The sequence below is a fragment of the Vanessa tameamea genome, chromosome 3 (assembly GCF_037043105.1).
Source record: "Vanessa tameamea isolate UH-Manoa-2023 chromosome 3, ilVanTame1 primary haplotype, whole genome shotgun sequence".
Taxonomy (NCBI): Eukaryota; Metazoa; Arthropoda; class Insecta; order Lepidoptera; family Nymphalidae; genus Vanessa; species Vanessa tameamea.
In genome coordinates this window covers 1,569,852-1,596,798 of record NC_087311.1, presented here as the reverse complement: position 1 = coordinate 1,596,798, position 26,947 = coordinate 1,569,852, and the positions used below count along the sequence as shown (strand labels likewise).

The following is a 26,947-nucleotide window of genomic DNA, read 5'->3' as shown; positions in this document are numbered from 1 at the left end:
ATGGTAACTATAATTTGTAAGTACGACTATTCTTTGAGAGATTCACGGTAACATAAATAAACACATTTATTTTTTTACACACTTGATGATTTATTACAAGCTTACTTAGTTTTCAAGTGTATATTACAATGTTAAATAAATACTTACTAGAATCTGAATATATAAAAAGAAAATATAAAAATAAATTATATTTTATGAGAGATAAAAAATATTTTTATCTATGCAAATCTTTATGTAGTAACATGTATATATGTATGTATATACGTTAGGTTCAATAAAGTATTTTTTTTATAAGTTATCAATTATTTAATTTAAGTATATAACATTTTTAAATCGTATTGTTAAACTATAAATATTTATTCTAGAAAATGTAGTTAAAATTTATATCATCACCATAAATTAAGTTTAACAATGCTTTAGATGTTTTTTTAATTGCTATTTATTGTAAACATTTTTCAATAATATTTTATGTATTATAGAGGTTATAAAATCTTAATTATAAATATTCTTGTATGGTTATAATTTTGATTAATGTGCGCGCAGGTTATACCCGTTAAGCAAGTCTGGCTTTGTATCGGCCATTTGCTTTTATCGGAAAAAAAAAGACGAGGAAAAGAACACCACGTGCGTAGAATCTTGTATAATTGTTTACGATTTAACCGCAGTCGGTCACGACTTTAGTTTTAAACAAGACAGAAATCAACTTTTATTCAACCGTGTCGATACAAAAATTAATATTTTAAGTGACAGATTTTAATAAGGTTGCATTTATTTAAATGTGATTTTTGACAGTTTGATTAATAATATATACGTGTCAATTTTGTTTTTTGTAAACTTAAACTTTTTTTTTTAAGAGCTGTGTTTAATATGTTGGGAAAGAACGCAAAACTATTTTTTGCCGTGTCAGTGTGTATCCTGATTGCGGCTATAGTACTAGCATCATGGGGTTTCCCGAAGATCGTACATAAACAAATACAAAAGGTATAGTATTATTTGTTTATATACAACATTATTTGATAAGTTTTATTCTTAAAAAAAAACATTTCAGTATTATATCATTCGAGATATGGACTTTTTTTAAAATTTAAAATAATTGGCGCCAAGCACAGTTGCCGGCCGTTATTTTACAGTTAACCGAAACGTCAAATGTTAACATTAAAATAAATAACGGATAATATGTCTCGTGGTCATCGACATAAATAAAGTAGACATACTTATTAAGTAGGAGTTTATCTTTATTATAAATAATTTTCATGGCGTAAATATATGTTTTATCATAGATTTTTTTCTTTTTTAATTTGATACAATTGTTTAATTATCTGTATTGTCAGTAATATTTGTAATTCCTCGGATATTGAAGTGAATGAATGGTGAAGAAGGAATAGTTAATAATAATACTAAAACTTATATTTATACCTAACTATAAAAAAGTATATAATTGAAATATTCCATAGCTCAACGGTATACGGGTGAAAATCAATGTCGACTCCTAAGGCTATCATCGGACCGATTCCAAATAAAAATTTAAAAACTGTTTTTTTATATATATAATAACATGCCATAGATTAAGTTCAAGGATTAATTAATTTTATCTAAAGTGTTTTTTTTTTCAAAAATGGCATTTACTATTATGTATATTACATACAAATTTCAAATGCTATTTTAGAACTCGATAACCTTCAAACAGTTCTTAACATATATCCTTGCATATTCAATGTAAGGCTAATTATAGTCTATAAAATATTATAAAATCATATAAGATTAATAATAAATAATTATATAATATATATAATAATTATGCCTTTAAAAGCTTCATTCCTAGCTGTCGTACCTTGAAGTATTGTATTACGGAAGGTCACATCTTTACCGATTCGCCGTGGACTAAATTACTTATTAATCATATAGTTCCCTTTGAAAATCACTCAAGAGAATTGATTAAAATATAATAGATTATATTGTTGATAAAATATTTACTTGTATGACGTTGTACTTGTAAATTGTTTTTTTTTTTCTTGCTATTTGTTTTTAGTTACTTTATTCAAATCATGTATTCAAAAATGTTATATTAGAAACTACAATATACATATATCTATGCAATATTACGTAGGTGATAAAAAAATGCGATGCGTAGTAGGTACCTACTATTTTCATACAGGATATATTTAAACTTAAATAGATAGATATTTTAATTTATTAAATGATACATATTGAATTAATGAGAAATACTTACTATTTTTTGTATACAGTTATATTTTGTTTTTTTTTTTAGAAAAAAACGTAAGTATGAAAGTGGGGTAATTGATATTAATTTCGAATTTAGATATCATATAAAAAACATCTATAGTTACAAATAACTAATAAAATATTAGTTATTTGTAACTATAGATAATAAAAAACTATAGATAATAAAATATTATCAAAATAATAGCTTGGTTGTGCTGTGCACTACTAACAGTTCTTGATTAATATGTCTTTATTAATAATACAACACTTTTCCACTTGACAACTTATAATCACTCTTATTTTATTCCCAAAGTTTCGATAACAGTTTCGTCGACGTTTATAGCCGTTGGTAGCCTGGAAGAGATCGCAGTGTAGCGATAAGGTCGCCAAAATGTACGCGTCTTTTATCAAGGCTGGATCTACGTTGTATTTATTTATTTTCCCTGTCTGGTGTACAATAAAGTATAAAGTAAAATAAAATAAAACGCCATTATTCGAATATCATAGATTATTCAAGCTCTCGAACAATGATATCGCGTCATTTCGATGTCTAATGTTATTTATTTGGCTTTTGTTCTCTTGTGATTGGAATAGACTATACGTCAAAACATGTGTTCAAAGTGCTATATTATGTCTGGACTTCATTTTGTCATATACCTAATATGATATCAAATTTTATGTGACTTTACACACTTATTATTAATAAATCAGATATGGGCAATGATATATATGTATATATATTTACTATATTAAACTCGAATAAAATCTACATATGTATAAAATACATACATAGCTTAGTGTTCATAAAAGTTAAATCTTACATTTAAAAGTCTTCTAAAACTCTTATGTAATGGTTGGTAGTTTGGTACAATTCCAAAACTTCAAAAGATCTAGACAGATTTCAAACCTAAGCAATATTTGCATAAAATAAGTAAAAAATTACTGGAACCTAAGAAATAAATGAATACGAACACAAAACAAAAAAGTCAGGTATATAAATATCTTGTTTATCGAAATTTATTTTTGTATTCGTTATATTTTTTTTTATTTAATGTGTTCTTTTTTCGAAATTATTTAAATATAAATTCGAATTCGAAATATAAATTTTGACACGTTGTAATTAATCACGAGCGTAATTACTAATTGAAAAATCAAACAATTTACATTGATTAATGAATTATGTTCTGTTATGTAAATAATTTAAAAATAAATAAAAACTCGAGATTAAATCTAAATGTATCTTAATTATTTCCCAAGTATTTAACTAAATGTAATTAAAAGAATCATTTATATTTACAATTCAAAAAATCTGATAAATACCTTTGACATTGACTTAATGAATTCTATATTTTTAAATTTGTGAGAAAATTGCCATAATAATTATCTTTTGTTCATTTTTTTAAATATGTTTAAAGAATACCAAATCCGTCAAATAACTTTTAGGGTTTCGTACATCCGGCACCAGTCCGTCTGCCTACCTCAGCTTATTTTTTCCAAATCTAACTATCGATATATTAATAATATAATATTAGATTATCTCAATCACGATTGTTTAGCGTAACAAACATGTTTTCTACACGTAGTTAGTTTTTGAACATATTGCGATATATAAAAAATAATGAAATGTTTCAAAGTTATAATTACAAGCATTTATTTTTATTAACAAACTAACTGTGCCTAAAATAAAAGTAGCCTAAGTTACTCCTTATTACATCCGCTATCTGCCAGTGAAAGTCCCGTCCAATCGGTTCAGCCGTTCCAGAGATTAGCCGGAACAAACAGGCAGACAGACAGACAACAATTGTAAAAAATGTTATTTTGGTATATGTACCGTGTTTACATACATATGCATTTCGTAAAAATGAGTTATTTTAATATTACAAACAGACACTCAAATTTTATTATATGTATAGATAATGTTCGTAGGAAATATCTGGCAATTGAATTGTATCATTTCATTTACAAAACTCAACCGCATCAGAAACTACTATCACAGCTCTGATTCTATTATATTGGTACTAAGATTTAATCCCGGTCCGGACCAATTAAAATCTTATTCGGATTATCTGTTAAAACAATTGTTACCGTCAAAGTACGCAATCGTAGGATCGAGGACGTTATGCTCCATTTTGTTGCACCTGTGTATACGCTGACTCATTCACCATTACAACCGGAATACAGTTTATACAAAGTGTTTCTGGTGTGTTATTCTGTGTGTGTTTCAAGTGGTAGAATAACTAATGAATTGATAACATTAAAATTATTGAATATAATTACGAAAAAGTATCTAGAATTGAAATTACTTGTATTAATTCCAAATATAAACGTACAAATAGATGTAGTACATATTTATAGACTACTAAGTATCCGTCCCGACTTATTACGACTTTACGTATTTGCTTCCCGATTGCAGTACCGACTACTTGGTCCAATTTAAACAAATAATAACATCATCAATTCAAACGAATTCAGTTATATAAACACGTACAGATTATTTATAATTATATATAAGATTACCAACTTCTGCTGACGTTCAGCATCGCACGTCGACGTTGAGAGTTGGCCAGGATAGCAGCTAACGGGGGACTGAAGCTCTCTTCAGACCTCTGCATGTGTCCATGTGACCGCACTATAACACGCTGACAATATAGACGCCATGCCATGGAACCAACTCCAATAGCTTATTTCAATCTTATTTAAGAATAAAAACTGTTTTGATGCTTAAATTTTATAGTTATTGAGTGAAATATTTGGGGGGATGCAAAATCCCTAACACATGCGCTTGTGATCATAACCCCAAAGTTGCTGATGTTAATAGATTAAATAAAGTATTAATTTCATACAGAAGGCAATGCCTCGCAACTAATATTTAAATATAATATTGTTGAATATAAGATCGTTTATTTTAAAACGCTTTTCGTGTTTCATATGACATTGTTAAGTTTTAAAATAAATGTGCAAATATGACGGAGTTAAAACATATGTATTTGTATAGAGCGTGTTCAGATTGCCTTGACAGAGTGACCAGTATTTATATATTTACAAAATATTACTGTTTGTGAACATACATATATAGGTTTTAATTTAAAAAAGAACAGGCAGGCAAACGTGTCATCTGATGATATCTCAGTGGTTAAGTGATCAACATCATAGATATCGGCATTGTAATTAATAAATGCAATTTACTTTGTGCGAGCCCGTCTGGGTATGTACCACCCACTCATCAGATATTCTACCGTCGAACAGCAGTATTCAGTATTGTTGTTTCGGTTTGAAGAGTGAGTGAGCCAGTGTAACTACAGGCACAAGGGAACATTGGGAACTAACATCTTAGTTCCCAAGGTTGGTCGCGCATTGGCGATGTAAGGAATGGTTACCATTTCTCACAGCGCCTTTGTCTATGGCGGTGGTGACCACTAGCCATCGGGTGGCCCATATGCTCGTCCGCATACTTATACCCAAAAAACTAACATGTTATGTCGCTTCTGAAAAAAATTTGTCATATAGTTTTATGTACCTACTTTTAGGTCATATAATTTTTTTATAAATAATATATATAATATGTAATAGCTTACATAGCTAACAACCTCACTTATAAACCTTGTTTATCGGGTGTTTAATTTTTTTATGGCTTTTTTTGTGCCAGTTTATTCCGCCAATGTCACGTGCAATGGCATGTTTATCTTTACAATAATTTACTATCAAATCAATAATTTGATTTTTGAAATAAGATAACATTATTTGACACTTCTGTACAACATTTATAAGTAAACCCGTTAATGTTTAAAACTTATCATGGTTTGGATTCTGTAAACGTCGATCAAAAGTTTTCTTGAAGTAATTCTTATTAAAAAAAATCTAGAATTATTTCTTTATGAAAAAGACCGTCTGTATACAGCGAGCGTATTTATTCATTTTGAAAATAGGCATATTTTTGGTTATGCATATTTTTGGAAATAGGCATATTAAGTATATACCTAAATAAAGACCAGAGAGATAAACAAAATTAATTTTATTTTAATCGCCTTATTATACTTTAATTTCCATGTTTCAGATTTATTAATCTTCTTAAATCTACATTTTTTATGTTATAAATTATAATTAATCAAATATTTAATGTCTATTTTTACAGAACCTGCAGTTACAAAATTCGTCAGCGATGTTTGAAAAATGGCGCGAGCTACCAGTACCCCTGACGTTTAAAATTTATGTCTTCAACGTGACCAATGCTGACGACGTAACAGACGGCGCCAAGCCTATATTAAACGAAATTGGTCCCTTTGTTTACAAGTAAGGATATTGTTTTTTGTTCAATTAAAAAAATATATGATAAATGATTCAAAATAAATAAAATTATATGTGAGTGACTTGAAGCGTCAATACTATTTTCACTTTCGTCCGGAGTTCACCCTCGTGTTAGCAGTGGTCGTAAGTTTCAGGTATATAAACCTATGTACTTCCTTGGGGTTAAGCTTGCGAAACACCAAATTTTACCAAATTCGAATCAATGGTTTATGGTTTTGTAACAGACAGAGTCTTTCGCATTTGAAATGTTAGTATAGATAAAGACCCTTATTTGCATGGACGTGATAAGGTGACAACGTGTGAAAATCATTGATAGCTTACAAAGTATTTAATATCAAAACGAAAGAATATTTATCTAAACAAAATTTAATTTAATTGAAAACTTTTCAAAAAAGTGATATTTTATCGAACAATTTTAGTATGAACTGGAACTACGATGTAAAATTCAAAAGTAAAAAATACACATGCAATATTTAAAATTTGAAGACCTATTACGAAATATTTCGATATTTATTAGCCGGTTTTGATGGTACGCACTTGACCGAAAACACAAACAATTCGTATGAAAATCAACAAGATTTATCCTTTAATAAAAAATTAAAACTTGCTTTCGTTTATATCCAATGTAAATACTGTCCACTTACAGAGAATATCGAGTTAAAAGGATACTGGGTTACGGAGATAACGACACGATCAGATATATGTTGCAGAAAACATTTTATTTCGATCAAGAAGCGTCAGGTAGTCTAAGAGAAGACGAAGAAATCACGGTCATCAATTATTCCTATATGGTAAGTCATTTTATAAAAACATTTATATAAAAATTCTGCAAGAGCTATGTAAGTCTGTTGACTCACGAAGGCCTTCCCCCCTCACCATCAAATTATAGATGGTAATAAAATATACTTAACAAAAATAATGTAATCTGATTTGTATATACTTTACTGTCATTAATTTAAGCTGTCTCACGCATACTTATATCATATCATATCTTATGATCTTATATGAGTGACACTCATACAAATATCGATTATAATTTAACGTATAGGACGCGCCTCCTCGAGTGATTAGCTCTATATTCCCCTAAAATAAAAAGATATTCAGTATTTTTATTTTAAATTAGTAGGCGAACTAGTAATTTAGCCACCTGATGGTAAATAGTCACCACCGACCATTGATATTAGCACTAGTAAGAAATATTAATAATCCCTTGGGAACTATATTATATCGATTGTGCCTGTAGTTGCACTGGGTCATTTATCATTTAAACTGGAACACAACGATACTACGTACTTCTGTTTGGCGGTAGAGACTTTAATGGGTGCAGAAATCCCTACCAACAAATAAACGATTGTGTTGGTATATCTGAAGAATGAATATGATAGGATAACGACGAACGTTCGTCATAAAATCATTTATTCCATAGTTGACAGCACATTAAAACATTTGAAATCTATATACTGGCTTCAACCGTACTAAAATCTATGAGCAGATCAATACAATATATGTATATATCCGTGATATATATATCATTCGTCTGTCTTACTTCAGTAAGATAGATAGATAGATAAGATACAGTAGGATAGCTCTTCTGCCTTTGTTACTACGCCACCTTTGACCGTAGAGGCTTACAATATACTCACAATTTATACTGCCTCATAATTCCAACCTTTACAAATTTAAATGAATGCGATAAACTCAATATTTTCATTGATAAATTACTATTGACTGAATCGTCATATTTAACATTTTCATCTAAAGCGAAGCAGCGAGTGCAAATACACAACACAAACATATAATACATGCACGCACACATATACAATAGTAGAGCTATAAGAATAGTAGAATTTAATGGTAATTTCTTTGTATTTTTTATGTAATTGCATACGCAATTAATACATTAATTTATATGAATCAATTGACACAATGAGAAGGGAGAGCGAGTAACCGGCGAGTTTTCAAATACTTAATCCTGATTGTCTGACACCAGGTGTAATGACGCATCACCTATCAATAAAAGTTTATTTAAGTCCAAATCGTAACACAGTTATATAAGACATTGCGATAGAGTAGCTGGGTGCCCACTCAGAAAATGTTGCTTAAAACAGGTGTTACCATAATTTTGTTTACAATTAATCTCGTGTTCTGTGGTGACAGATATATCAATTAAATTTATTTTGAATTCAAACTTTTTGCGTGAATCATGAAAATAATTGTATGGTAAATCAAAAAGTAACAGCGTAGATGGACTCCAAATTATTTTGGATAACAGGACATATTCTAACAATGTAATTAGCTGAATCTAGTTAATTAATTAATTCTGTAACTTTAGTTTTATCAACATTTTAGTTTAATTCCATTCACGTAATAATAAATGTTTTAAGTGCAGGAATTTTATACCAAAGAATGTTTTAAATGTTTGGATGTAGATATGTAATCTAATTTTTTTTTTCAAGTTATATAATTACAAGTACAGCTACAAAAACCGTGGGAAATGTTACATAAAGAACTGCGTCAATTACGTATTCCGTCATAATATACATTACACATTTAATTTTTACAATTAATTTAATTACACAAATGTTAAATATTCTATGTAAATTTACGAGGATAAAATTTTATACCTATTCGGTATGCTAAATTACGATTTTTATAATCAATTAAAGTTTATTGCTATAAAATTCATTTTGACATTTGACTCGCAGCTCCATGTATTTATGTTAGGTTTATAAACGTTGCGGTCGCTTTTGTTTTTCTATTGGTATCTTTATAAATGTCGACCTACTCACTTGGTGGTAGGGCTAGAAGGGTAAAATATTAAGCGTCATCTATCATATATAAGTTACACGAAAACTAACAGACATACAAACGATTATACATACATATACAATATTACCTACAATAATCAATAATTACATTGCTTATATAAGTATAAATATAGTATAGGGAGTTTAATTAACAATGCGAAGTACATAGGTCAACTTGTCTATGCGAGGTCGTCTAGGTATTTTGTAATAAATTACTAGTGTCATAGAATAAAAGTTTACTGGTTCTTAATATTTTATATTTAGTCATTATTAATTAGTTAATACTGGCCCTTGGCCCATAGACATCTCCTAGAGTTCTTCATCATAATTTATATTATAAAAACTGACAATGCTGGCTTTGTCCAGGCGAAATAAGTAGCTCATTTACTTCTGGAATGCAGCTCCACCTACCTGGTCTAATCTAAACGATCCATTCAAATAATCACAAAAAAGTTAAGACATTTTACAGAAGATTTGTATAAATAAACATACTATATTATTAGCAAAAATAATTGAAAAGAAATTTAGATTATCCGTTCATTGACTGCTCAGACCCATCTAATTCAGACAAATCACCAATTTTTTCTCCGAGGTCTTGGAGCTCATTATAAACTGCCAGGTTCAGCGGTACCTAGGAGCATCAGCTGATCAGCGACCGCCAGTACGGTTTCCGTCGGGGTCGCTCAACCGGTGACTTTCTAGTTTACCTAACACATAGGTGGCGGAAGCAATTGAGTCGGGAAGAAATTTGCAGCAAGCTTGGACATAGCGATATTGAATGGAATATTCCTTTGGCAATCGTTCATTTTTATGGAATCAATTTGTTCTAAATTGCTTCTTTGGTCTTTTGACATGTTCCCACTTTTCATACTAAAATTCTAAATCCCAACGATTCAACAAGCGACATATTTCTCTAATTGTATAGATTGACCGAAGTATTTTCACATTTTGTCAACTATAACGAAGCAAAAAAGAGTATGTTCCCGTGCAGTTCCTAATCCACGTATCATATTTTGATAAATGAGGTTAGCTTCGTCTTACAATGCATGAAATAAGATCTGTGATGTCATATGAAATCCAATATGGCGGATATGCATAACAAAAGATAAGATACAAATATGTCAATTTTAATATCTTACACTAACCATCCATATCACGAATTTTAGTTTAGCTGTTTTTATATTTTTCTCTTCTTATTGAAACTTGGTGGGGATGCGGTACCTCTGGCTGCTGGGATCGGTTGCATTTATCTATGCACGTACCATTTTTACTAATGCAAATGTTGCATTATGGATTATAGGTCTAAACATAATTTATATGATAAAAATACAATTGCTAATAAGGAGCTAGATCGATTGAATCCCGGAGGAGGAGGAGAAGTTCGTTCAAAATACTTACTAAAATGTACTAAATATACACCAAAATATTTCAAGCTAGCTTTTGGTTCATTATCAGTATCCCCTATGCCTACAATTACATTGGATCACCGATTACAATCTAAGATTATTTATATAAATTATTAACTTTCACCACTATCACAAACAGTAACTTACAGAAATGCTATTCTGAAAGAAGTCACCTCGCATTTCACTTAACTCTAACTCCATTAATACAGACTGGTTGTAATCTTCAATTATTTTTATATTCAGTGTCTCTTGTCGCTTTCTGACATTTGACGTTTGTGTTCTGCGGTTAGTCTCAAGTTTGTTTCTACAGGGCCTCCTAAAAGAATAATTAACTTAAATTAACATATTAGGAAAAAACATTTAACAGCTGTTTTAACAACTTATTGTTTCGTTTAGAACATGTTTATACACGTTTGTTAGATATTTACATTGTTTGAGAACATTTAGATTTTGATCAAACATATTATTATATTATATGAAATAGTACATTGGTTAGGTTACTTACATTTGAAGTTAAAACATTAATATTAATGATACAAAATGTATTAAATTAACTATTTCGCAAGAAAGATGGTTATAATTGAACGTACTTTCATTGAAAGGAGATGCATTAGATGTTGCAGCCAGTGTAACAGGCACAAGAGACATGACATATTGATTCTATTTCTAAAGAAAGATGATTATAATTGAACGTACTTTCATTGAATGGAGATGAATTAGATGTTGCAGCCAGTGTAATTTATTATGTTATGTAGCCAGTGTAACAGGCACAAGAGACATGACATATTGATTCTCAAGGTTAGTGACGCATTAGCGACGTAAGGAATATTTCTAAAGCGCGATTTTCTATGGGCGGTGGTGACCACTTACCATCAGGTGGCTCATCTCGTCTGTCTAGCAATAATAATAGCTTGTCATATAATTATTCCCAAACTTTGTTAATTTATTTGAGCCGAGACGGCCCAGTGGTTAGAACGCGTGCATCTTAACCGATGATTTTGGGTTCAAACCCAAGCATACACCACTGAATTTTCATGTGCTTAATTTGTGTTTATAATTCATCTCGTGCTCGGCGGTGAAGGAAAACATCGTGAGGAAACCTGCATGTGTCTAATTTCAACGAAATTCTACCACATTACACCAGCCCGCATTGGAGCAGCTTGGTGAAATATGCTCCAAACTTTCTCCTCAAAGGAGAGGAGGCCTTAGCCCAGCAGTGAGAAATTTACAGGCTGCTAATGTAATGTAAATGTTGTTAATTTATTTAATTGCCCGCCATTTAATACATGATATATATCGAAAGCAACTTCGTTCCAACTCGATGTCCTAGGGCATCTCTCGTTTTAATATGTATCTTTTATATACTTTACCTAGATTTCGCTACTCACATTAACAAAAAGCCGCCTCACTGCTTTGCAGTTTCACAGTCAAGTCAAACTCAAAGTCAAAAATCTTTATTCAATATAGAAGTGTACACTTTTATAGAAGTTTACACTTGCTTATTGATTGTCAAAAATCTACCACCGATTCGGTTTAGCACCTCGGACCTGAGAAGAACCGGCGAAAGAAACTCAGCGGGATATATATATATATTTTTTTTAACCATTATTATGTACAATGATAATTATATTTTAGTTATTTGAAGCAGCCTGGAGGCGATCATTTCATTCCCAAGGTGTGCACAGATAATAAATGATTAAGAAACACTCAAAAAAGGGAACGGGACTGTTACTCCTTATTACAGATTACTTTGTAACCTAGCGAGGAGTACAGTATTACACCCAATTAATTGACATAAGATTAATTTGTACAAACCTACATTTAATGAAAAAAAAAAGAAATTATTATCGACTTGACAAAGAATTTGTACGAATATACGTATACATAAACTATGATTTATCATCACGACCATCCGTGATCATCCACGTGTTTGATGTAATTATTATAAATACCAATGTATGAATTTAAAACGATACAAAGTTAACGCATAATATAAAATGTTAATTTAATCTGCATTGTAACGTTGAGTACAATGTCATCATCTAAACATAATCAATAATATGTATATACCTTGCTTAACTACAGGCGATATTAATTTTATTCACAATAATAATTAATAAAAACAAGATACATGCAACGGGTAATAAAAATCTTATACTTTTTGAACACAGTTTATATAGGCATATTTTACTTCTAACGATAACAAAGTCGCCGTCATTCAAATCGTCTTTTCGACGAATCCGTTATAAATATTCTAAAACTCTTAATTAAAAGGCAAAATAATCTACTTAACTAGAACATAAACATCAATAGAAAATATCACACGTAGTAAATATATAGTAAGCCTTATAAAGTAAATAGTACAGTCTGTAAATGACTCACTGCTGGGAAAAGATCTGTTCTTCTATTAAGGAGAAGGTTTGGCATTTGTTCAATCACCACAGATCAAAAACACGTAATTTCATAAACACATGAATAGTAAGTAATACTTGTCGTGATTTAACAATCTTTCAAGTTTTCTTGCAACTGGGGCTAGAAAAAACTTAAACGAAAATTATTTATCTCAAAAATTTATTGTAAACCTTATAATTAGTACGAGAACGCAACACATTTATGATTTCGAATAACAGTTGATGATGTATTTATTATACCGTATCTTGGACTATTAAAATTCATAGTGATTTTTTTTTTCAATCAAAGGTAAAAAAGCTATATTAATGAATTAAACTAATAAAATAATACTTTTGAGATCTTTTTTTTATCTCCACAACGTCAAAAATATAACCACAATGTAAAAAATATCTTACGTCCGTGCCGTTGTTGTACCCTATTTATAATTTGTATTATGTTATTTTACGAGGTCAATGAACTGATATTGAATAAATAATTTGTTTCCAGGCAGCTATCTTGACAGTACTAGACATAATGCCGGCAGCTGTTACTCTCGTGAATGGTGCTCTGACATCTTTCTTTTCAAATCTGACCGATCCGTTCCTTAGAGTAAAAGCGAAGGATTTATTCTTTGATGGAATATTTCTAAACTGTGTCGGTGAAAATGCAGCTCTGAGTAAGTATTATTAGTGACTTTATTACATATTATTACAAATATTCACTGGTAATAGGAAATCCAATGGTTCTTGTAGAAAGGAATAGAGCCATAGCCAAAGCCAATATTCTCAGACAATATATGTAGGTATATCGTTAGAGACTAATCAATTTGTAAGGTGATAGGAAAATCCTCAAACAAAACTATCCCCCAGGGTATCAGGCAGTCCGTCTGTCAGACTTGGTAGTCTTATCCTTATGCTTGTTGTTATGCAGCTTATACACTGCGCCGTCAAATTAATAGGATGAGAACACGACAGTAATAATGATGACTACAGCTGATAAAATATCAAAAATATAAAATATAATTAAACACCAAGACAATTTTTTCTTAAATAACGTCGGTACTTCATATACGTCTCGCTATACAATTAAGATAGGTTAAAAAAATTAAATCATTAATGAAAAAAAAACCTTAGAAAAAATACTGTTATTTTATTATTTCGATTCATCATTCTCAATGTATAGATATATTCAATAAAAAAAAATAACTAAATCGTTTTATTAAACCAAAGTTATCGCGTTACATACAGAAAAAAAAATTAAGCCGAAATGATAACCTCTTTTTTCTTCAAACACGAAACGCGCGATGAAACACTTCCAGTCTCCAATATCGCTAAACATGCAATCCCTACTTAAGTACCTACTTACAATTTCATGAGTAAAACAATATAGACAAACTTTAAACTATTAATAACATATAAATTACATTTATTTTATTCGTAGTACTGTCTGAAATCAATATTAGGTACAATTTTTAAAGAAGCTTAAAATTGTTAAAATGTTTATCGACAATAGTGTCTAAAATACGTGGAATCTGTAGCCTATTCCAATCGAAGTAGGAGCAAAGATAAACAAACCTTAGAGTAACGCTTTCATGCGATTTGCTATTAGCTCAGCTATATTGTGCATTACTATAGTAGCGGCACGCTATGATGGCCGTTTTGACGTTTGCCCGCTCATGAAGTTTCGTATTTAATAAATAATTACATCAAAGGAGCAAATTGTTGTTCTTTATTGTCAATAGTGACGTGCAGTTAGTCATAAAATCTATCGACTGTGATTTCTAAACTACAAATATTAGGGTACCGCGAAGATAACTTTTTTATTTATTTTTTTGCGTAAACGTGTACGTCACACTCTCACACTCGACCTCGTAGTCGGTGTTATATTTGTGTTTTTTTATGTAATGTGTTTATAAAGTTATTCATTCTAATTCCAATTTTTGATTTAAATTGATTTCGTTCGAATATATTACTTAAACTTATTTTATATTTTTTTTATTAAACCTTTTTAATCAGATACTACTTGCAACAAAAACTTGAATTAAATTACTTGCAAAAAAAACAAAGATTTGAATATATTATATCGATAATACATTTCACATCACTTTTTTAATGTGTCAAAACGGCCATCGTATCTTGCCGCTAGAATAAGAGTTTTTGATTAATTTATCTTTATTGATAATAAATATAACACTAGTGCAATTATCTACTAATATTAATTTTAATTATTATACTTCCTCGTTAAGTTCTGATACTAGTTTCGTCGACGTTCAAAACTTAATTTTATCAAATCCATACTGAGCATCACAGATGAATCAAGCTCTCGACCAATAATATCGCGTACATTCGCTGTCAAATATTGTTTATTCGGCTTTGGTCCTCTTGTGGTTGGAATAGACTATACGAAATTATTTTTCAATAATTGTAATTAACATAATTTTCAAATTCAATGCTGCAAATTTCAAGGTTCCGTGTTCTAAATTTTTTTTTTTTTTTATGTCCGGGCAGTCTTTTGACTCCACTCCACCTGATGGTAAGTGGAAGTGGAGTCCAAACGCGAAGACGACTAGTACAGTCAGCTAGAATGAGCTTAAATTATTAATTAATTAAATTCTTTTAGCAGTACGTAATGGAAGGTTAGTTTGTTAAAACCGTCCCTCGAAATGCACGTTCAATCGCTTCTATCACTAAAAATCCTCACCTCAGTGATAATATAAATATAATAATATAAAAATATATATAAATTATTACGGTACCAAGAGTTTATGTTTCCACGCTATAAATTGTTTTGATTCAAGTTACCTTTTAAATAAATATTTATTATAGTAATTGAAATGTATCATATCGTACTTTGAGAAATTACAGGTTATGTAATAAAATCCTTTATGATATACTAATTACTTCCGTGAAGACTCTCAAATAGTTTAACCAGGTACCTATAAAATTTTTATCTGTTTTTTATATATTTTTGTAATAACCATATTTATTAAAGGATAATGTTTTAATATCTAAACACAGCAAATTCGATTGCGGTTTCATCAATAAACAGAGTGATTTCAGAGGAAGGTTACTAATATATATAATACATGCATCCTCCTACTTCGATGAAAGCAGGATATTTGTAATCTTGGAGCTCGTGACTCATTGTAATTAATTAAAATAGAATACCGTATGTGGTACGTGATCAAAGAAAAGTATTTTTTCATCTTCTATAAATTATACGTTAGTAAATAATGCCACATCTGAGTGATATTCTTACTGTTATACGACATAAAATCTTAACTATTATATATACGCTATGAAGTTCAGAATCCGATCTGAGAGGCAATCAATACAAAGCGATTTTAAAGCGATGGTACATCTTGATGGATCTCATCCTCTTCACGTGTATCCATATCGAATAGATAAACATTTTGTTGCTTGTGTAGTTTTTTAAACTGCATTTAAAATGCAGTTTTATTAGAATAGAAAGCCAGGTAGTCGATATCATATTTCCAAATCGATACCACACTTACAATTAGATCAAAATGTATTATAACTTTTAGTTTACGTAACTTTGTTAGTTTCACATGTGTAACGCAAATAGAAACGATCTTAAAGCGAAGGTTACCTTTCTAGGACACCAAACGACTATAAACCTCATAGTAATTACTTAGCTATTGTGCCTAGTGACTGTCCCTCAAAGCGTTAAGGTAATTTGCAAATACAATTAATTCTACAAGTCAAGAAATTTCTTCGAACGCTTGCATATTTAGTTTTAATCTCTCCGTCGCCTTTAACAAACAGAGTTAGAAATCTTATTAGTACTCCTCGATGCGTGAACTTCGCTTAAGATTAAGAAGATCTTTTATATTTATATAATATTTTTATTGGAACTATGCTGCATTATCAAATGGACCATTTGATGTTAAGGAGTCACCACCACAACCGCCCACAGACATTGACACTGTAATAAATATATATTAACCTTTAAATCACCAAAACGATAGCAAATTTTAGAACCAAGGTATTACGTTCCATGTAAAGTCACGTTGGCTTACCATTCAAACCGGTCACAAAACGAACCAACCAAGTGAGGGGCATCCAAAGAGTATAACATCCATTGGAATTTAAAGAATTCAGAGGCCTGCACTAATTGGCCTCTATGCTTTAAATTAAGCGGGCTTTCGCTATTTTATTTAAGTCATCATTCGTCTCGGTCCGAGTTTATCCTATGTTCCTTGTCTTTTAAATGCCTCCTTAGGTCTCAGATCTACATATCATATAATTGGATCCGTGTATGTTATATTAATATAAAATAATTTTCAGGTTTAGTATGCGGCAAGATAAGGCTAGAGAAACCAACTACGATGAGACCATCTGAAAACAATGATGGATTTTACTTCTCTATGTTTTCACATGTAAGTTTTTAAAGGCGGACTGACGATCTGTTGAAGTCACTGGATGCGGGTAGTGCAACACCGGCTACTGTGGAGATATTTGAGCCTTTGTCCAGCAGTAGACGTCTGCCGGCTGAAATGATGATAATGATGATTTAATATTCTTTGTATTACTCGCTCGTACATCCCTTGTACAAATAATATTATAACAATATATGTGCGACTCGCACAGGTTTCGCACAGGTGCATTTCATTAATAAAGATTGGTATAAATATAATTTATGCTAAGGTATAATGTAGCTTTCTACCAGTAAATCAAATTTAATAATTAGGTCATATGATTATAATATGAAATTATTGATTTACAAATTATGACGTACACAACATTAATTTGTAAGAATTATAAACATTAAGTCCTTAAATATATACAAATATGAATTATAAATAGTTACTGTATAAATCTTGACCGCGTGTAATAGTGGCAGATTGATAGCAACATTTCCCCGTTGAATTACAATTCCGATCCTCTGGACAAAAAACGAACCAGCCCTCCTGTCACCAGTGGAGGCAATAAGGCGAGGTGTTATACTTTTAATGAAACTTTTTGCACCAGGTCTTTAGTTCAAAAGAAATTTCACCTAATCAAATCATATTATACTTTATTCAAGTAGGCTTTCACAAGGAGTTTTGAATGGTCATTTAACAAACTATATTAAGTGAAGTTACCACCGGTTCGGAATGTAGATTCTACCGAAAAGAACCAGCAAGAAACTCAGTAGTTACTCTTTTTCAACATTTAAATATACAGTCATGTTAGTTAAATACAATTATATATGTAGGTATGTAACATATTATTAAATCCACGCTTTTTTATCATCTTTATAATCTTGTATCGAATAACATGCCGTGTATATCAATGTATTTTTTACAAATGATTTGAATTTATGAAACGGCAAAGTTAGAAATGTCTGCTCTATGGTAATAATATTAACATAGATAATTGTTAGAGAGCTTGCTATAAATTATTGTACAGGCGCATGTAATAAATACATATATATATAGTTTATCTATACTCTATTCTAACCAAAACAGGTAAAAAGCCAAATAAACAACATTTGACAGCAAATTGACGCGATATCATTGGTCGAAAGCTTGACTAATCTATAATATTTACTATGGAATTGCGAAACAAAAACGTTTTGAACGTCGACGAAACTGTTATCAGAATTTTTGAAGTAAAATTAAATTGGAAATAAATAGTTAAGTTTAATAGTGTTTTATTATAAATTAATAAATATTGATCATAAACTCTTAGTGCACAATATAGCTGAGTTATTAGCAAATCGCATGAAATACGTAAATCTAAGATTTATTTATGTTTTCTCCTACTTCCATTGGAATTGGCTATAGGTACGTGGTTATCTTAAGTAAAGTATGTATTTAATTTATTTACGTAAAAAAGATCTGGGTTCAAAAAAGAACAAGGACCACTTCCATAACTGATTAAATTATTTTTGTGTAACGGAGGTGAAAAGGAAGTTTCTCAATATTCAATAAAACGGTAAAACTTTTAATATGCGTGGAACAATTTCAATTTCATTTCAGTTTACGGAGGTATTGCGGAGTTAGAAAATAATTTACTTCCTTATTGCACGAATTCAGAAGTAAAAATCTTCTTAATAATGTTGTACGTGTTAGGAGTTTTTTTTTTATGGCATTGGTTGGCGGACGAGCTTATGGGCCACCTGATGGTAAGTGGTCACCACCGCCCATAGACAAAGGCGCTGTAAGAAATATTAACCATTCCTTACATCACCTATGCGCCACCAACCTTGGGAACTAAGATGTTACGTCCCTTGTGCCTGTGATTACACTGTCTCACTCACCCTTCTAACCGGAACACAACAATACAGTGTACTGTTGTTTGACGGTAGAATATCTGATGAATGGGTGGTACCTACCCAGACGGGCTTGCACAAAGCCCTACCACCAAGTAAAAGTTTGCTCCATAAAGAAGATTTAATGAGTTTGTTTAACCTACTATACAATATTAATATCTTTGAGATAGGTACACAAGCTGTCCGTTTGTATTTGCATAAATTTAAACATGGCGTATCTATAACAATTCAAGTTTAACTTTTATTTTAATAAACTATTTATTTTTGGATATTTCAATGATATACTCGCCGTGTTTTGATTGATAAGCATATCTTTATCGTCTCTCTTAGGTTGTTTGTTTACCTCTATGAATTTTATATGTAATTAGCTGAACCTTATAAAACACAAACATCCCACGCACGTTTTACCCCCTTAGGGGTGGAGTTTCGTGAAATCCTTAGTTCATAGCGGATATTTTCGCCCTATAAGGAGCCAACCTGCTATTTTCAAATTTCATGTTAGTAGATGTTAGTTATCTAGGTGTTACGTTTTCCGAGATTTCGTGATCAATCAGTGACTGGTATTTCGCTTTTATATATCATCATCATCATCATCCTCCTGCCCTTATCCCAATTTTCCTTGGGGTAATTAATTTTTTAATTTCGCTTTTATATATATTGATGGAAAAAATGTAGCACCTCGCATTATTTTTCATTACCCCTTTCTGATTTATATATTATCTTTAAAAAGGGCAAATATGTTAACCACTTATTTAATTAATTAAAACGTCAATGTAATCCTATATATATTTTTATTTAAAGCTCAACACAACGGAATCTGGCCCGTACGATATGAAACGTGGAATTGAAAATATACACGAACTAGGTAATATAGTCGCCTACAACAACATGACCACTATGAGCCAGTGGGGTGATCCATACTGCGGTCAACTCAATGGATCAGACAGTTCGATATTCCCACCGATTGAAGGAAATCCACCCAAACGAATTTATACATATGAACCCGAAATTTGCAGGTTAGTTTCATAGCGACTTGATTTTTTATATTTATCTATATCTATATTATAAAAGTATTCTTGTCTGTCCGTCTGTTGCTTTTTCACGGCTAAACCACGGAACTTGATGAAATTTGATATCAAGCAAGCTTGAACTCCAAAGAAGGACATAGACTTTTTTATGCCTAACGCCCGACACCTGTAATGCGAGCGAAGCACCGGGCGATAACTTGTATTTTATATTTGCAAAAGGTTGGAAAACAATGTATATTCCTGTTTTCTGGTTTGAGTTGTGTCAGAACCAGTGCGATAACAAATTTTAGATGCTGTGACTGGCGGCGTGTTGATGTGGTTAGAAGTTATTTTTCTTTTAGTGCGAAATGGTGATCAAATTCTATCAATTACATACATTGCTATATATTTCTTAAATAAATAAAACATAAGAATAAGAAGCAATTTTAGTTATATGTATTTTTTAATATTTGCCGCTATCGCAAATATTCGGTTCGCTTAAATATTGACTGGCAAAGATTGCAATTGCTTAAGGTCGATAAATACATTCATTTATAAAATATTAAAGTATACTCTAGTTCGAGTTGTTTCAGACGCTTATATATAGCCAATAACAATTATTGTTATTACATTAAAACCTGTGCTATGCTATAATACTAAGAAAACCTACCATATTATTATAAAGGCAACAATTAACGCGAACGTGACGAAAAATATAGAAAATAATTATGTTGTAAGAATAATCAGTACCATTTGTCACAATAATTATTATTTCTGTTATATAATTAACGTGATATAAATATCGCGATATTATTAATTTTATAATTACTCTCAAGAACTTGATTTAAAACATGTAGTACAAAGGACAAAATTCTTCTAAGTTAATTACTTACTTAAAATAGTAGAATATTATATATATACGATATATAAAAATCATACCGGTAAAAATAATATTTTCGCAAATAAATCATTATTTTAGACCAATATATAAATATAAAAATAGATACTGTAAGTTCCTTAGAAATATATACTATCACGATTTCTTTAAGTACTCATGTGCAACAATTCAGCCATTACTTTCGTGTATGACTATAACTATTTACTCAGCGTATGCAATGGAAAGATGCACGAATTAGTGGATGTAACGTATAACCTATGATCTTCTTGAATAATGTTCCTTTCAAATTATGAAAGAATTTCTGAAGAAGGTGCTGTGATTCCGGAGTTAATTACCATAAGGTCACAGTCACAAAATTCACGCACATCACGTTTTGATTATATAAACGTTCGACATAACAACTCATTTTCTAACTTCATCCGACAAATGGATCCTCATAAAGTAATAAGAAATTACTATATTAAAAATAAATTTTATTATTCGCTATAGCGTGATGTCACAATTAATGAATTATTGGCGCTGAATCCGCTAACGATAAAATAACGTCAGAAAATTATGTAATTGTATCATTATTTTAATGAAAATGCAGTTTCACGTGCGACGAATAATTATAAATTATTAGTAGATACGATAGAAAATTATAATGCAACTGAACATCGCGCTAAGTTTGGATAATTTAACACGTAGCCCTGAAATTTAATTTCGTATATTGTATTACGACCTTCTATCATGCATCATGACCTTCAAGAAGGGAAGAGAACAAGCATAAAGTAGTGATTATGTTCATTAAGTCATCTAATTATTATTCAATTTATTATGAAATGAATCCGACAGATATTATTGCTGTAATACCGTTTAAGAGCGTCTTGAGTCAGTTTAATTACAGGCACAGAGTACATAACATCTTAGATCCATTGGTAGGCGTGACACAGCATTTAGCATTGTGCCATCTCTAGTCCATGTTTAGTCTATGGTACGTTATGGTACATTTGAAAAGTGTAGGGGTAGACTGAGTACGGTTGAAACAAAGGACGGTTGAAAATGAGCGAATATCTCGTAAACGGTTACGCGGGGAGTGAAGGGTTCAAAGGGAAAACGGAGTGGACAGCTGGTCCAAACATGAAATCAGTGCCCCGCCGGTTCCCTACATTTGAAACAACAAATATATATAAAACGTACATAAATATGTACAACATGACTAGATGTATATTATTTTCAGATCTCTTTACGCGAGTCTGGTTGACAAGCGAGATATTTTCAACATAAGCGCTTATTATTATGAAATAGATGAAATGGTCCTAGCGTCTAAAAGTGCAAACCCGGGCAACAAATGCTTCTGTAAAAAGTAAGTAACATTATTTATTTAAAAATATATATCTGGGAAGATAAACAATCACACACACACACAGACACGCACGCCCACACAGGTAAGTATTTGTAAAGGTGATCGAACTCATTATCATCGGAAAGAAGCCATTTTTTTCTTCCCTCGTCGAAAAGAAGACAGATAAAAATTCGTCTTTATTTATTATTTGGGCATATTCCTCGATACCTTTGTCCATTTTCCTCCATCAACTCGTCGCTTGTAAAAGATTTTTAAGAATTCTTTTATTATTCGATCGGTTATATCTAGAACGATTTCCATTATAAGATTGGAAAACTAGTGGATTCGTCACGTGTGCGTGTATAAAGCTTTCCTCCATTATTAAAGATTGTCTTATTTTTAAATATAATATAATATAATTTTTAAAATAATAATCATAAAACCTGTCTCAAAACTTTGACTATATGTATACTTAACTAAAAACATGGATAAAATGTTTTTTTTTTTTTTTTATATTAGAGGTGGCAAACGAGCAGGAGGCTCACCTGATGGAAAGTGATTACCACACCAGGGGGCTTGCAGGTACGTTGCCGCCCTTTCAGGAAGGAGTACGCTCTTTTCTTGAAGGTTCCTATGTCGTATCGGTTCGGAAAAACCGCCGGCGAAAGCTGGTTCCACAGAGTGATTGTGCGAGGCAGAAAATGTCTTAAAAATCGCGCTGTTGTGGATTTTCGGACATCTAGGTGGTGTGGGTGATATTTTGAATTTTGAAGAGATGTCCGAAGGTGACATTCAGCAGCCAATAATTCATCAGCGAACAATTCCTCGGAACATTCCCCGTGATAAATTCTGTAGAAGATGCAGAGCGATCCAGCATCTCTACGCAAAGCCAAAGGATCAAGCAGATAGGAAAGGGCTTGATCGTCGATAATTCGAGCCGCTCTACGTTGGATACGGTCAAATGGAAGGAGCTGGTACTGGGGAGCACCCGCCCAGAGGTGAGAGCAGTATTCCATGTGAGGCCGAATTTGCGCCTTGTATAATCTTAGACGATGGGCCGACGTGAAATACTGTCTTGCCTTGCTGAGCACACCGAGCTTTTTTGATGCCAATTTGGTTTTGCCTTCCAATTGATCGCAGAACTGAACGAGACTCGAAATATCGACGCCAAGTATTCCGATACTAACTGTGGCGGCTAACGGAATGTTCTCGAATCGTGGAGATACGACAAATGGTGTTATTTTAGCAGTTAACGCGCAAACTTGCGTCTTTTTGGGGTTGAAATGGACTAGGTTTAGCCGACCCAAATTCGAGACTTTAAACAAAGTAGTTACTGGTCGGCTTAAATCGGTCCTTAGACATATATGCAGGCAAAGTTTCTATAAAACTTATTTACATGAATGTAATGCGTCCTTCATTTATCGATATATTTATTTATTTTGCTTACTTTCAAACTAACGACAGTAGTTTCATTATAATATTCTTTCTGAGATGAAATAATGTTTGATGAGTAAACAGAAGATCTCAAAATCTAAAGCGTCTAAACTTTCTTACCAAGTTTGAAATTAATTGAAAATCATTTTATGTTCAGATTAAAGTGTTAATGAGGTCGTTTTGTGAACTTGTTTTCGAACTTTACGTTAAATTTTGACAAATATTAAGAATTTAATTAATTACTTACTATTAATTATCTTCGTCTGATTCATTAGCTCGGTCCTGGTTTAATTATAGAGCCCTGGTGGCCGAGTGATTAAAACACGATAATTTTAACTGAACATTGCGGGTTCAATCTCGAGCAAGTATCACAGAGTTTGATTTGATTTATCCCGTTCGTCTGGATAAAGGAAAGCTGCATGTGTCTGATCAAATTCTACAACATTTATTTCTACCTACCCGCAATCCAGTAACGTGATGCAACAAGGTCCAAACCTTTTCCTAGAGAGAAGAGGATATCTTTACCCAGGTACTTACGTATTAACGCCACCGCAGCAAAAATAAAGGACTTATATCCCGCCGCACGATTTTGGGGGAAAAAGTGCGTAAAAATATAAGACAGAGGTTTGGTCTGATTACAATAATACGTGTGTCGTGGTTTCTTTTGATTATTTTGCAAAAAGGTTTAAATTCGTAAATTTGATTACGAAAGATAGACACAAAATCGACTCTGCTAACTCTGACTCAAAATGGTATTGTTAGTCTTACCCCTAGAGAGTTGTTTAAGAAAGTAAATTTCGAAATAGTGTATAAATAACCTAATTTTAAGGTTACAATTACAATATTTATTTTTGCTAATACCTCAAAAAGTAAGAATTTCAGGTTAAGTTAGTAACTTAATCTATTTAGGCGCATTCGAAGAATTTTTGCTACGGTGGCATTAATACTTGAGTACCGTGACACATTTACATGCAAATGGAGCAGTTCTTAAATCAAAAATCATGAAATTTTCAACATACATTTAAAATTGCTCAAAAGCCAACGATTGTCCTAAATCTTTATGTCCTAGATAATGAATGCCAAGAAATGCAGAACCGAAGAGAAAGATTTAATACCGACTGTAAAAACAAAAATTACGTTTGTACAATAGTTTGACCTATTTTTTAAATGCGTGTTCGAATAGCCTGCATTTATTTTACTGATTGCATATCACCTTGTCTATAGGGACTGGAGTAGCAGTCATGATGGGTGTCTTCTTATGGGCGTATTAAATCTAAATCCCTGTAAGAATGTCCCAGCAATTGTATCCCTTCCACATTTCTACCTAGCATCAGAAGAATTGCTCGAATATTTTGATGGAGGGATCAGTCCTGATAAAGAAAAGCACAGAAGTTTTGCATACCTTGACGCTGTAAGTATTGTGACTAAAATGTTCTAACAAGAGTTGTTGTTAAACTTTTGAACTTTTGATTTTGATTTTATTTAAGCAACAAAAATTGCTTCAATTTTATTTCGTGATTTTTTTCAAACAAAACAACAAAGGTTTGTCAACTAAAATCGAATCCATGTAACCAGATATATTATAGGTAGGTATTGATAGAATATCACTAAGGATAGAATTCGCATATTGGATTGTTAACAAGGCTCATATTTATATATGGCTAATAACACTTAAGCGATTATCATATTATATATTGTATTACTATGAATATTTATATTGTATTCTGCGGTAAAACCCATATCATGATACCTGGGTGTTGCCACAGTGAACATAAACATTAATAAAAATATTACCGATCTTTAGTAAGAACTTGTAATAGCCAAAACTGAAGGGAACACATAGCAGTTTTCTCTTCACTTTACTCTTAAACTATTTTTTTTTTTGTTGTTAAAGAACATATTTTATTTCCCCAAACATACAGATACCGAGAAAAAGAATATCGAACAAAATACCGATAAACAGATATACAGTAATTATTAAAAAAATATCAATTTAAAAGAGAAGATTCATGTATTTGTAAGGTGTTTAATATATGTTATTATTTTTTAGACGACCGGTGTTGTCCTTAAAGGAACACAACGTCTCCAATTCAACATCGAATTGCGAAACGTGAATGCAATTCCGCAATTGGAATACGTCAAGACTGGACTCTTTCCACTTCTCTGGATAGAAGAGGTAAATGTTTACTAACAACTAACGTTACTCACTTTAACAGAATATATTCTTTAGCTACAGTCACAAGGGATATAACATCTTAGTTCCCAAGGTCGGTGACGTATAGGCCACGTAAGGATCATTTACCCAACCACTAACCTATGCCATAAAAAACAGCAGGGCTAGCGATGAGCAATGACCTCCCTCTAATCAACCTTCAGAGAAAGACATTGCCATTTAAAAACCTATTGATTACCTATTTAGAATAAATACTTTAGGTATTTATTCTAAACTTGTGTTATTCTACAAGCATTTTCATTCCAGGGCGCAGAAATCTCTGAAGAACTCCAACAAGAGCTTCACCAATCACACAAAATGCTATCGTATGTAGAGTCTCTACGCTGGGCCATACTAGGCTTAGCCGTCATTTTGTGTATAGCAAGTGCTATGTGCGTATCCCGCGCCGGAGGGCTAAACCCCTGGCCGAGGAACCACAATAGTGTTAGCTTTATATTAAGACCAGGAAACACCTTTGATATCAATAAAAGTCGCTAAGGGATATACATATTTGTTTGCTTTAACCACGTTTTCGAACAATTAAAAATATATAATTAAAAAATGAAATTAATAAATTGTATTTCATGTAAAGTTGCGAATTTTTTTTTATCATAACGCATAGATTAAAAATGGGATGCGTGTGAATTACACAACGAAATATTTG

The 26,947-nt window shown here is 31.5% G+C and overlaps 1 protein-coding gene across 2 annotated transcripts; it reads left to right on the top strand.

Moving 5' to 3' along the window:
- The first annotated feature begins 742 nt into the window (after positions 1-742).
- Positions 743-26,785, top strand: LOC113397284 (sensory neuron membrane protein 2-like). 2 transcript variants are annotated; one of them, XM_064217545.1, is made up of 11 exons: positions 743-761; positions 855-981; positions 6,356-6,513; positions 7,175-7,319; positions 13,640-13,808; positions 17,440-17,531; positions 20,210-20,424; positions 22,533-22,658; positions 25,296-25,482; positions 26,122-26,247; positions 26,551-26,785. In XM_064217545.1, exons 2-11 carry the CDS (start codon positions 868-870, stop codon positions 26,779-26,781), a joined length of 1,563 nt encoding a protein of 520 aa, XP_064073615.1. In that variant the 5' UTR covers positions 743-761; positions 855-867; the 3' UTR covers positions 26,782-26,785. The 2 variants fall into 2 exon arrangements, with proteins under 2 accessions (XP_064073615.1, XP_026491351.1); XM_026635566.2 differs by lacking the exon at positions 743-761 and having other exon boundaries at positions 773-981.
- Positions 26,786-26,947: the final 162 nt, after the last annotated feature.

Excerpts from the sequence above, each read along its gene's own strand:
- LOC113397284 (XM_064217545.1), top strand. The coding sequence starts at position 868 with ATGTTGGGAAAGAACGCAAAACTATTTTTTGCCGTGTCAGTGTGTATC. Across the intron at positions 22,659-25,295 it reads AACAAATGCTTCTGTAAAAA|GGACTGGAGTAGCAGTCATG; the intron begins GTAAGTAACATT and ends CCTTGTCTATAG. Across the intron at positions 26,248-26,550 it reads CACTTCTCTGGATAGAAGAG|GGCGCAGAAATCTCTGAAGA; the intron begins GTAAATGTTTAC and ends TTTTCATTCCAG.